Source organism: Prionailurus viverrinus, chromosome A2, assembly GCF_022837055.1.
Source record: "Prionailurus viverrinus isolate Anna chromosome A2, UM_Priviv_1.0, whole genome shotgun sequence".
Taxonomy (NCBI): domain Eukaryota; kingdom Metazoa; phylum Chordata; class Mammalia; order Carnivora; family Felidae; genus Prionailurus; species Prionailurus viverrinus.
Window position 1 is genome coordinate 154,012,782 of NC_062562.1, and position 13,974 is coordinate 154,026,755.

At 36.2% G+C, this 13,974-nt stretch overlaps 1 protein-coding gene across 2 annotated transcripts in view; it reads left to right on the forward strand.

Moving 5' to 3' along the window:
• Window positions 1–13,382, forward strand: part of TRIM24 (tripartite motif containing 24) — a 122,761-nt gene extending 109,379 nt beyond the window's left edge. For both annotated transcript variants that reach the window (XM_047849202.1, XM_047849200.1), the window contains exons 11-19: window positions 627–800; window positions 3,241–3,376; window positions 5,152–5,224; window positions 6,310–6,478; window positions 8,765–9,093; window positions 10,426–10,558; window positions 11,794–11,868; window positions 12,519–12,668; window positions 13,153–13,382. In XM_047849202.1, the coding sequence (XP_047705158.1) occupies window positions 627–800; window positions 3,241–3,376; window positions 5,152–5,224; window positions 6,310–6,478; window positions 8,765–9,093; window positions 10,426–10,558; window positions 11,794–11,868; window positions 12,519–12,668; window positions 13,153–13,362 (1,449 nt within the window). In that variant the 3' untranslated portion in view covers window positions 13,363–13,382. The remainder of the gene's footprint in view (window positions 1–626; window positions 801–3,240; window positions 3,377–5,151; window positions 5,225–6,309; window positions 6,479–8,764; window positions 9,094–10,425; window positions 10,559–11,793; window positions 11,869–12,518; window positions 12,669–13,152) is intronic.
• Window positions 13,383–13,974: the final 592 nt, after the last annotated feature.

Genomic DNA, 13,974 nt, shown 5'->3' on the forward strand with positions numbered 1-13,974 from the left:
CAATAAACTTCCAGCCTTCATCTGTGGAAATGGAGGAAGTCTGTATTATCTTGGGGTAACTACAGTAAAGTGGGAAAGGAACATGAGCCTCGGTGCTTCTTTAACAAACTCTCAGCAGATCATCCTGTTTTCAGCCCCAGCTTTACCTCTCATGCTTTTAATTTCCAAGCTCTTAGGGGTTCTGCAATATGTGCAAACTGTTATTTAGTTTCAAGTGTCTCAGGTGGGGACAGAAGAAAATGCATCTTTTTAGCCCTCCATCTTTACCTTGAAGTTGCTATGTGCTTATGTTCCCGCCCACCCCCTATGTGTTAGCTTTTCAGGATAGGATGTTGTGGTTTTCTGATACATGCCAACTGTTTTCTGGTTAAATATATATTTTATTTATATATATATATATATATATATATATATATATATAATCTGCTTTTTATTTTTTATTTTTGGACAGGATTAATGAAAATTATACATACCTGTCCCTCCTTGCTTTCCATTCAAATTATAGTTGAATTCAGATAGCACAATGTGTCTTCTACTTTGTTTCGTAACAAAGGAACAGAGATTAGTAGGACATGTTATGCTTTGGCCTGCTAATAGACCCCCTTCCTCCTTTGTTGCTACTATAGTGGCAGATCAGCAGTGGGCAGGCTGCCCCATCAACCGCCAGCAGCACATCCTCTACTCCTTCTAGTCCTACCATTACGAGTGCAGCAGGATATGATGCAAAGGCTTTCGGCTCACCTATGATTGATTTGAGCTCACCAGTGGGAGGCTCTTATAATCTTCCTTCTCTTCCAGATGTAAGTATACATAACATTTATACTAAGAATGTTTCGAAAATTTCAAGTGAATTTACCTGGTAAAAGGCTTGAGTTAGTCAGATGATAGGTTGTGTGTTGGGTGTTAGAAATTATTTTTCTTCTTTAGAAATAAAACAGCAGGAAAAATAAAAAGATAAGCCCTTAAACGTATATAGAGGACATCTTTCATGGCACTGATGTTAAACATGTTATAAATTAATGATTATAGTGATGGACTCTGGAATCTAAGCTGGGAAAGCTGGGAAGTAAGGACCTGGGAAAGAGGTACTGGAAAGGTGAATGTTGGAATGTGCTGTATTAGAATAAGGATATGGTGGGCTGGGGAGGCTGGGATTTAAAACATCAGAAGAGATGGAGACAAGTTTAACAATGGAAATGAAAACATTTTCTCCCAGATTATACTGGCCAGTGCAAGATTAGCTCTGGTTTATTTTATATTTAAATTAAATACATTTACTCACTAACTTTACCAATATGACTTTCTAAAAAATCTTTCCCAAAGGCAGAAAATAAAACATCCTATAGATAGATCTCCATCTAAGTTGATACTTGTTTTACCTTTCCTTATCCTACAAGGTTATAGAATTGTGACACAAACATTAAAACTTTAAAGAAACATCTGATCAGATGGTAAAATAAATTTTTTATTTTCATTATTTAGTTGGTTTTTCAGGTTACTGAGATCAATTATTTAGTTGCATCATTAACCTTACCAGAGTTATTTCATTTTTTAAATAATTGCATATACTTTAAATGGGTAAAGGACATGTATTTTTCATTCATAGGTAATATATGGGAAAACTAATTTTGTCTCATTCCTATAATTGTACTTTAGCTTTTAGGATTAACTCACAGTGTAAATAACTTTCCTTACGTTAAGATTCAATAGATCCACTCACATTCCAGTACATTTCACACTCTGAAAAGTATTGGCCAAGGTATTGCCAAAAGATTATTAAACATAAATGACCCTGTGTACTTTCCCCCTCCCCTGAAGAGGACCCACAGAAAGCACAAATCGTCCTTCTGGCCTTTTCTCTGCAGTCCTCAGATACAGGTGAACCTTTGTCTACCAGCCTTGCTCAACTGAAATTCTTCAGCTGAACCATAGAATAAAGAAGCTGATTTGAGTGACCGTTTTCTCAGTCCCCCCAAAGATGGTTCATAAGTAGCACCATTCTAGATGGAGAAGGAAAAGTAGATTTCATCATAAACAATCTATGCCCTAGGACAGTAGGAATTAAGTCTCCTGTAGAATCCTAGTTCAGAAAGGCTGGAACTATGTTAGAGAATTGAACTTGATTTTAATCACAAAGACATTTTTGAGAAATAAATGGTCTATTTAAGCATGAAAAGTATTTGCATCTAAAGAATTAAAGTCTTTCCATAAAGAAGATGTGGTTTATATATACCATGGAATACTACTTGGCACTTAACAGAAGACCATGGGAGAAGGGAGGGAGAAAATAGAAACAGAGGGGGATGGAGGCAAACCACAAGAGACTCTTAAATACAGAGAACAAACTGAGGGTGGACAGGGGTTACGGCATGGGAGGGAAAATGGGTGATGGGCATTGAGGAGAGCACTTGTTGGGATGAGCACTGGGTGTTGTATATAAGCCAACTTGACAATAAATTACATTAAAAATAAAATAAAGAATTAAAGTCTTATTTAGTAGAAGTGTAGCATTATTTTAGCTGAGTGATCAGTTGGAAAAGAAGTGTTACCTGTATACCTGTTACATTAAAGCAAGAATCTTTAAAGGACCCATTTTCCCCTACGAAATAATAGTAATGTACTTAGGTGAGATTAGTGTTCTAGAAATATGCTATGTGTGGGCTTATTTCATCTACGTAGTGCATACCAGAGACGAGTTCTCAGCAGTGTGAATCAGTGACCACCCTTTCAGAGGATACTACACAAGGTCCTTCCTGTGTAAGGCCAGATTTTCTTCATATTCTTCAACCAGAACCACACATCACAATGTGCTTATGTTCTTACGCACATAAAAGAATCCTTTTGGCTATTAATTAAGCCAGACACTAAAGAAACTTGCAAAAATGTAAAACTGCGCTATTTTTGGGGGGGGGGGGTTACTTTTTGTTATTTTTAAATAAGTTATATATTTTTTTGTTTGAGTTTTTAAGGGTGTGAATGATACATGATACTCCTTTCTCCTTCCTCATAACTTCTGAAATAGTATGTCTTCAGTATATTTACTAAGATGGACCATTAAGATGAATAAAAGCTTTTTTCAAGATTGTTTATAGGGAAAATATACATCAGAACTTCTTAAATATGATATTTATATACTTCATTACTTGATAGTAATTAAACTATTAAAGTTTTCTTTTAAATTTAAAGTAGCTTTTAACTTGCAAAGTCGGGATGTTGTGAAATAATTTCGTTTCTTATAAGATTGACTGTTCAAGTACTATTATGCTGGACAATATTGTGAGGAAAGATACCAGTATAGATCATGGCCAGCCAAGACCACCCTCAAACAGAACCGTGCAGTCACCAAACTCATCCGTGCCATCTCCAGGCCTTGCAGGTAAAGTGAGCTTCCTTTGACTTTGGGGTGTTTTCCCATTTTTTTTTTTTTTTTTTTTTTTTTTTTTACTCGTAATTACCCTCATCCCTCACCTCTGCCCTCCACCCTTTTCTTGGATGATTAAAATGAGTCTGAGTTTTGGGCACTGTTTAAATTTAGTCTACTTTCAAGGTGGGAAGCAAAGTTTAAACCTCTGTACCTTTTTAATTTCAACAAAACTTGTAGGCATTAGAGCATTCCTAGGAGGAAATTAGTATTATACTTACTGTTTTTGATAAGTTTTCCTGTGATATGGTATATTTTTGGATGTAAGTTGCCTAGGGTCAAAATTTATCAGTGTCAGTCTCTTCTTTGGTGGGTTTTGTGTGTGTGTGTGTGTGTGTGTGTGTGTGTGTGTGTGTGTGTGTGTGTGTAATTGATGTTTAAGAATTTTTAACATACCTACTCATTTCCTTTAAGAGAGAAGCACTCTCCCTAATCCTGTTCACCTAATACTACTCACAGATGTTGGCAAAATAGGTGCCTTAGAACAAAATATGGAGAGAGGAGAATTTCTGAAGGTTCATCAGTCACACAAACATAAGACAGTTACACAATATAAAAGGAGATGCTTATTTAAAACACATACAGACAAAATGGAAGAACACTGTTGACAAATATGGCATAGAAACTGTTAAATTATATAACAAGTTTGTATAAATGATTAAGGAAAATACTCAGAATTGCCAAAGGACTTGACTAGATAATTCCCTAAAGAGGAAATACAAATAGCCAGTAACTTGGGGGTTTCAATGTCACTAGTAGTCATTATAAATATCAAAATAAGATATAATTTCTAACTGTTAAATTAGCAAAGACTTAAGTAGTGAAAATATTCATTGATAAGAATGTGATAAGAGAAGTTCTCTGGTACATAGCTGGCGGGAGTATAACTTGACAGAACATTTCTGGATACCATTTTGACAATATTACTAAGACTAACATTTACGCATAACTGACTGTGTGCTAGGCATTGGACAAAGTATCTTAATGCGTTGCCTAGTAGAATAGTTGTTTCGGTGTCTCCATTGATTGGTCTCTGTGTGGCTTTCTGTCTTGGACTGCTTTTACATCAGCACCTACTGCTTTTCATTGTCGTCTGTAGCTTTCACTAGTACTAGTGTCCTCACTGAGATTTTGCCCTGCTTTACATTTGACTCTGTTTGGAAACTTTTTTTTTTTTAAGGTTTGTTTTGTTTGGTTTTGTTTTTTGTTTTTTGTTTTTGAGAGAGAGGGGGAGAGAGAGAGAACAAGCGGAGGAGCGGCAGAGAGGGGGACAGAGGATCCAAAGTGGGCTCCGTGCTGACAGTAGAAAATCCTAGGTGGGGCTCCAACTCATGAACCATGAGATCATGACCTGAGCCAAAGTCAGATGCTTAACCACCTGAGCCACCCAGGCGGCCCTGGAGACATTTTTGATCGTCACACCCCTGGGTGGGAAATGTGGAGAGATACTACTGGCATCTAATAACTAGTAGAGGCCAGAGATACTGCTAAATATCCACAGTGCACGGAGATCCCCCACAACAAAGAATTATCTGGCCCAAAATGCCAGGAGTACTGAGGTTTAATTCCGCTAGTCTAACCTAGGGTTAGACTTGGCTGGGAGTCCAACAACTGGTTATTGTTTTATATAATTCCATTTTGTTCCAGTGCTAAGTGAGCATATTCAGTAGGAAATGACACACATAATCATTAACTCATGTTATGAACGTGAATGATTTCCTCTTCTCCAGGACCTGTTACTATGACTAGTGTTCACCCACCAATACGTTCACCTAGTGCCTCCAGTGTTGGGAGCCGAGGAAGGTAAATTGACTTAACCTTATCCTCTAGTGTATAAAATCTCTGATTAGATTTCTCTTGCCAGGGCTCAACATGCTCTTGGTACTCAATACATCTTGAACTACTTCCTTTATTTTTAACTTTTAAATCAAAATTTCAATGATTGTTATAATTTAACAAACTAATTAATGGGTTAAGTAAATAAAGTATAATTGTGTCTTTAGAGATACAAAAATTGGGGGGGATGATATGTTTGTCTTGAGCCTAATAGCAACGAAGTAGGTATAACAGATTGCACTATATAGGATATGTACAAACACAAACTTAGGGGGAAAAGAAACAATAACTTTATACTAACTTCAATGTTCTCTGACTTTTTTAATGCCCAAACATTAGGTCTGCTTTAAAATAAATAAATTCATAGTTGTTGAAATTCTCTCCCAGCTTACTGCTTTGCTCATCTATTTATGCTTACAGATTTCTCCTAGTGAACCCAGTTCTTATTTGCTAATCATATGGAAGATACATTCTCTCAAGAGAAAAATGTTGCCTTTAATCCCATGAGAACATTGTGGGTATCCGTAAAGGGTTTTTGTCCCAGTATATTTTTTAAAATAGCCAAACACCAACAGTTTATATCTCTAGTTAATTGTCTTCATACTTTGTGACAGTAAATCGTTAATGTGGGCCCAGAGTGCTCTTTGTCACTGACTAGAGAAGGAAATGGGAAAGATAGTTCTGAGATATTAAAATCTGACTGCCCAATTGGAGAGCCTCAGAGTATTCAAGTCTGTTTTCTTATGATTCGGGTTCTATTTAAATCTTTTCAAATATCTTTCCAGAAGTATAGTGTGACTAATGACATAGGTTAATATGTAAAAGGTTTTTTATACAGGCATCTGTGTGCAGGCATCTGTGTGCAGGCATCTGTGTGCAGGCAGTGGTTGCATCTCACTGTCATTTATCATGGATTGTGATAATGGAACATGGTGACCATTGCTGTGAAGTTATACAGAATTACTTCTAAAAGCTATCGTTATGCTTTGTTTTGAGACACTTAAGGTAGCATTCTTTGATGTTTTTGTTTTTTCTCTCTCTCTCTCTTACAGCTCTGGCTCTTCCAGCAAACCAGCAGGAGCTGATTCCACACACAAAGTCCCGGTGGTCATGTTGGAGCCAATCCGAATAAAACAGGAAAACAGTGGACCGCCTGAAAATTATGATTTTCCTGTGGTCATAGTGAAACAAGAATCCGATGAAGAATCTAGGCCTCAAAATGTAATTATATCAATTTGGCGGATAGGATGAAAGAAACTTGTAACTAGCAGATAGGAGGTTAAAAATGTTATGTTGAGGGGCACCTGGGTAGTTCAGTCACTTAAGCGTCACTCACAGTCTCATGGTTCGTGGGATTGAGCCCCATGTTGGGCTCTGTGCTGAGCCTGGAGATTGGTTGGGATTCTCTGTCTCTGCCCCTCCCCCACTCATGCTCTCAAAATAAATAAATCAACTTTAAAAAAATGTTATGTTTAAAAACAGGGAAATAGTCAACTTAAAGGTTGAAAAGTTTGAGGACCTCTCTCAGTAAATTAAAAGAAAAAGATGGATGGAAAATGGGGAGAAGAGTTCAAAAAATCAGGGGCATTTGGGGTTGGGCATTTGAGTAAAACAAGGAAGTTGGGCATTTGAGTAAAACACATGGAAGGTAATTGGCAAAAAAAATAATAATACAAGGAAATTTACTGTAACTGAAAAGCACGCACATCTGAATTGAAAGGACCGAAATAACAGAACATTAAATGAAACCAGGACTCAAATTATATTATCATCAATTTCAGGATACCAGGATTTTAAAAGCTTCTAGATGGAAAAAACACCTTATGCAAAGGATCAGACATAATGGCAGCGAGTCCTCAAAATGGATGTTTGAATCTGAAACAAAAGAGAAATACCAAAATTGTGAGCAAAAGTATTTCATAGCCAGAACTCTACACCCAGGCAAATTCTCAATCATGCATAAAAATTAAATAAAGATTTTTAGACATAAATGCAAGGTTTGAGAAATTTTAATTCTCATGTACTCATTCTCCAGAAGATACTTGAAAGTATGCTTCATCAAAAATGGAATGAACCAAGAAAGGAGGCATAAGATCCCAGAAGAGAGACAAAGAGAGTACTTCCCAGTACAACAGCTCCCCTGGTGCATCCTGTAGCAGGGAGGATGGGAGACTCCGTAGGGATATATGTAAGAGCAAAAAAAAATGTTCGGCAGTATTGGAAAGCATTTTATAACCCTACTGGAGGCTGTGAGAATGACTTAGAGATACAGTATTTAGAAAAGTAAGCAGATGAAAGAAAAGGGTGGAAGAGGGAGAGAGAGGAAAGAAGGAAGGAAGGAAGAATTGAATCACAGTAAAAACAAAAAGACAAAAAAAGGAAGTATAGTCATAGTACATTATGTGATGAACAATATTTATACTTACAGTGGTATAAACAAACACCTGTATTATACAAATTTAACTAAAAACTAGATATAATCAGGATATAACCTGAACATGAATTTAACCAGAAATTGATTTTTCAGGACACCTAACCAGTGCAGCCGTGATACTGACCAATTGGAATAGATGTTGGCCATAAAGTTACACTGGTACCAAATAAATACATACATACATACTTACTTCATAAAGCGTTAAGAAAGTGGCATGAGTGGCGTGTATGTGTGTAAGGAGTGGGTAGAGAGGCAGGAAGGAAAAATCTAATCTTCCATCATAAAGAATATACATACCCACATTTAAGACGGAAAATATGTTTAAAATTGAAAATCTGAGAAATTACAATACAAGCAAATTATTTAAAAATAAATAGCAAAAGAAAAGCTAAATAATTTAAAAATAATTGCCTCTGAGGAATGAGATTATGTAATCATGCTTTTAACTAAATCTGCATTTATTACTTTAAATATTAAAAGTTTAAAGGAAATCATAGATTTTGTTATTAAAAATTTTACCATCCCAGGCCCCAACATAAAATTTAGATTCATCTTAAAGTTATTAATAGCTCTTGCAGAAGTGAAATTAATTATAAGAATTAAAGCACAATACTTTTCTATGAATGAAAAACCAACAGTAGACATATTTTGAGTCTGGATATAATTTTTTTTAATATTTATTTATTTTGAGAGAGCGAGAAAGTGCAGGGGAGGGGCAGAAAGAGAGGGAGAGAGAAAATCCCAAGCAGGATCTGCACTGTTAGCCCAGAGCCCAATGTGGGGCTTGATCTCATGAACTAAACCTTGAGTCTGACACTTAACCAACCGAGCTGCTCAGGCATCCCTGCTGATCTTCTATTTGGATGATAGTTTTTGGTAGAGATTCAGGTCCTCTTTACCTTTGGGGACTCTATTAGAGTAAACCTCTTCTGTTCTCATACATATTCACAGACTCTTTTGAAGTAACCAGGTGCCTATGAGAGAGCAGTCTACGGTCCCGAATTGCAGCAGTGCTAACGAAGAATGCCAATTTTGAGAAATAAACACATACTCTTAACTTCTTTCCATTGCAGACCAACTATCCAAGGAGCATACTCACCTCCCTGCTCTTAAATAGTAGTCAGAGCTCTACCTCTGAGGAGTCTGTGCTAAGGTCAGATGCTCCTGATAGCACAGGAGATCAACCTGGACTTCACCAGGAAAATTCCTCCAATGGAAAGTCGGAGTGGCCGGATGCCTCCCAGAAGTCACCTGTTCATGTCGGAGAGACCAGGAAAGAGGACGACCCCAATGAGGACTGGTGTGCAGTTTGTCAGAATGGAGGGGAGCTCCTGTGCTGTGAGAAGTGTCCCAAAGTGTTTCATCTTTCTTGTCATGTGCCCACCTTGGCAAATTTTCCAAGGTAAGATGGTACTTACTTCCCTTTCCCACATTCTTTCACTAGAAATAATAATTGATGCTCGTTGTAACTTTGTAAAAAACTTCAGTGAAAACCCACTTCACACATAATGGATTCTTCAGCATAGGGGCTTTGATACTCTGCTTCCCATTCCATGTGCTTCTCTCAAAAATCTACTCTGTAAAGAAGAAGGGAAAAAAAACCGGTCCTTTGAATTACTACAGATGATTACCCTAGAAAACGGTGATCCTTACGCATAACAATGGCCACAGTTACTGCATGTTTTTGCCAAGCATTGAGCTGTATCATTTATAAATATCTCAAGTACCTTTTCCAACCAACTCTGAGATGCTGCTCCTACTGATGATGATGGGGAAGAGCGGCCACTGCGTTGATCTCTTTAGTTCTTGGAACGCTGTACTTCTTAAAATTTAATTCCACATTTAAAGTTGAAAGAATGGGGGCGCCTGGGTGGCTCAGTCGGTTAAGTGTCCCACTTCGGCTCAGGTCATGCATGATCTCACAGTTCGTGGGTTCGAGTCCCTCGTTGGGCTCTGTGCTGACAGCTCAGAGCCTGGAGCCTGCTTCAGAGTCTGTGTCTCCCTCTCTCTCTGCTCCTCCCCTGGTCACTCACTCTCTCTTGCTCTCTTTTGCTCTCGCTTGCTCTCTCATTGTCTTTCTCTCTCTCTCTCTCTCTCTCTCTCAAAAGTAAACATTTAAGAAAAATTTTTTAAATAATAAAGTTGCAAGAATAGTACCAAGAACATTTCTTTTCCATGAATCATTTTGGGGAAAATAACAGTTGTGCCTCACATCAGCCATAAATTAATGTGTGTGTTTATTTTTTTAAGTGTTTCTTTCATGTAAGTGTTTCATACCTCCTTGCCTAACGTTTACACTTAGGCCCTTATATTATATTTCTGCTCTTAAGCTCTCTCAGCATGGTGCTGTGTACATAGTAGATATGCAGTAAATTCTCAGTGATAAAAATTCATGCCAAATAAATAAATCTGCATCATAGATGGTATGGAGGATGTGGGAAAGTGAGATGGTGATGGGAGAAATGATGCATTAGGAATTCAGAAATTCCTGGGGCTCCCGGGTGGCTCAGTCAGTTAAGCATCTGACTCTTGATTTCGGCTCAGGTCATGACCTCATAGTTCCTGAGTTCAAGCCCTGCATCAGGCTCTGCATTGATAGCACAAAGCTTGCTTGGTATTTTCTCCCTCTCTCTCTGTCCTTCCCCTGCTTGCTCTCTATATCTCTCTCAAAATAAATAAAAATAAACTTTAAAAAAAAAGAAAAGGAATTCAGAAATACTCTATCCCCCAACAGTGGAGAGTGGATTTGTACTTTCTGCCGGGACTTATCTAAACCAGAAGTTGAATATGATTGTGATGCTCCCAGTCACAACTCAGAGAAGAAGAAAAGTGAAGGCCTTGTTAAATTAACACCAATAGATAAAAGGGTAAGTTTTTTTAAACATTTCTAACCTAGACTGTTAGCTAAACAGTTTTTTTGTTTAGATGGATTATTGTAATGCAGGTGTGCCTTTCGTCAAAGAAGTGTATATTCAAAATTTTATGCTGACCTTTTTTTTCTTTAGTTTTTTTCACAAGAGTGTAAGAATCTTAAGTGATACAACCTGTGACTTTACCTGGTTAAAATGAAAAAAAAAATCACAGTACTGTCTATACATTTTTTAGAAGCTTAAAAGACTGTACTTGAACAAGGTAAAACATGTATCCTCTATGTGGTCCAGAGTTTTAAATTTAGTGTACCTTCAGTAAATTTGTTTTGTTTTATTTTTACTATAGATAAGTTTTCTTCCTAATATGTTGAGAATTGGCACCACAGACATGGGTTTTCGTATTTATTCTTCCTGGAAATAATTCCATTCTTTTACCCAGTGGTACTGGGTTTATAACTCAAAGCCACCTAATATAGTTAACTGTAATTAACATTAAAAGCTACTACATCAACACTTCTTTAGTGCTAAAGAAGTTCCTTTGCTAAATTATTAAGTAAAACAATCAATATGAAAGTTACTGTGCAAGAAGGGGCCCAAACACACACTACCAGCACGACACTGTGTTTACTGGGATAAACCCCTACGCAGGGAAAACTAGCCGATGGGACCTTCTGCATTCAGACAGGCAGCCTTGGGACTGGACACACCATAGGAAGGGTTCCACCTCTGGATCTATTACATACATATGCTCTTCTTGTTGATTATTAATTATAATCCAATATACAGTGTTGTATGTAAGCAATGAATCATGGGAATCTACCCCCAAAACCAAGAACATACCGTACACACTGTATGTTAGCCAATTTGACAACAAATTGTATTAAAAAAATAAGTAAATAATATAAAATAAAATGTGAAATAATTATAATAATCCAATATACAATTTGGAGAGTTAAGTGGAAACTTATTTTTAAAGAGGTTCAAATAGGTTGCTCATGACACTTGTTCCTATAATTGTAAGAATGGCTCTCCTATATCACATACACCCCAAACTATTAAACAGTATATAGTTCAGTAAATGACTGAAGAGATGAAAATTCTATCAATGTTTTTCCTGTATTTATCTGGCTTTAATTTTTATTCTAGTATTTTGAAACCCATGACATTGTTGTTAAAAATAAGTTGTGATTTCATTATTTTATTACATTTTTTAATTTTATTTTTTTGCTTAGAAGTGTGAACGCCTACTTTTATTTCTTTATTGCCATGAAATGAGCCTGGCTTTTCAAGATCCAGTTCCTCTAACTGTAAGTATTAATATCATTTTGTGCATTTTTACACAGTAGGGTGATTTTTTTTTTTGAAACTTGATTTATGAGAATGTATAGTCAGTTTCCTATATCTGATGCATATCTTATCGTTTTATTAATACAAACAGAATGCTTTGATCTTGAATACACTTTAATGTTCACAAACTGGTCCAAAACTTGTATTCATTTCTCATATATTCTTGTCTCCTACATCTTACCTACTATTCTCTGGAATGATTTTTTTTTTTTTTAAGATTTTATTTTTTTAAAGTAATCTCTACGCCCAACATGGGGCTCGAACTCATCACCCTGAGATCAAGAGTTGCATGTTCTCCCAACTGACCCAGCCAGGCACCCCTCTGGACTGATTTCTGTTGTTTCTCAAGAGGCTTAGTCCTATATCCTAAGCTGTTGGGAAAAAACTGTTCATTTGAGATAAAGACCCCCAAAATTCTTTGTACATATTTTGATTTATACAGACCCAGATTGCAAGTACTAAGTAGACTTTAACAAGACAGGAAGGGATATGTGCGTGCGTGGGTGTGGGTGTGTGTACTATTGCTTGTAAAAGGTTCCTGCTTGTAGAATTTATTTAGGACAGGTAGAATTTAGTTATTTTTATTACAGCATCTCATTTATTTTGAAAGGTGCCTGATTATTATAGAATAATTAAAAATCCAATGGACTTGTCAACCATCAAGAAGAGACTACAAGAAGATTATTCCATGTATACAAAGCCTGAAGATTTTGTAGCTGATTTTAGATTGATCTTTCAAAACTGTGCCGAATTCAATGAGGTAAGAGGAAAAAAACAAAAACAATAGCAATGCGAAAGTAATATTAAATCAAACACTTCATCAACAAAAGAGATGAGTATCTACCAATGATAGTATAAATTTCTGAAAGTTCAAGTTTGTCAGAGAATGAAAGGTAATTAGGAAAACTATCCACATTACTATCCAAGGTTTATTATATGGTAAGTGGAAATGCAAATTATAGCTGACAACTTGAAAACAATTTAGAAAATAAGTAGTTACCACTCCCTTATAGAATAATCCAGATGAGTCTAAGCCTTTTATTTACTTCTTATCTGACCTTCTCTAGACTTTGTCTAGCCCCAGGCTATTATTTTACTTTACATCATTGATGGTGCATAAATACTTTCCCAAAACTTGAGTTAAAAGGAAACAAAAATGTGAGAAATTTACTTATTTTATTGACTGTTGACTGTTAAAATATTGATGTTTGTTTTTAATTCATGTTTTTATTTTTATCCAACAGCCTGATTCAGAAGTAGCCAATGCTGGTATAAAACTTGAAAGCTATTTTGAAGAACTTCTAAAGAACCTTTATCCAGAAAAAAAGTTTCCTAAACTAGAATTCAGGAATGAATCAGAAGATAATAAATTTAGTGATGACTCAGATGATGACTTTGTACAGCCCCGGAAGAAACGCCTCAAAAGTATAGAGGAACGCCAGTTGCTTAAATAAAGCAACACCATTGGCGTGTGCTGGTTTTTAGATTTTTTTGTTTTTGTTTTTAAAAAACATTTTGTCAGTAATTTTAACATCATTACAAAATGAGTTTGTGACCACTCTGATCTGTAAGTTTTTGATGTTTACTAGATTTTGATTTCCCTAATAAACCATTTCTTTTAATCTTATTAAGAAAGAAAGGAAAAGAAGGAAAGGAATGAAAGTGAGGGAGCAAGGAAGGAAAGAAGAAAGAAGCATCAACAACAAAAAGACGTTCTTCCCACTTCTTGGATTTCAAAACTATAATTTGGAGTGATAGCAACTATAGAAAGGAAATAGACTACGTATGAACTCTTAAGTGGAAATTTAATGTGGTTTGGATGTGTGCGTTAATCCATTTTTAGAAAATACCACTATCCATTAATTATGGCCCAACCATGAATTAGTACTTACGAACAGTACTCCGTGAACATGAGTGGTAATAAGAGTTCTATCCTAGGATGCTGACTGGTGCAACGAAAAAGTAGATTAGATGCTATTAAGAAGGCACCTAACAGTATATAATGTAAGATGGCAACTGTATTAAAGAAAAAGCAGGAAAACAAATGTTTGATTTTTGTTTTGTTT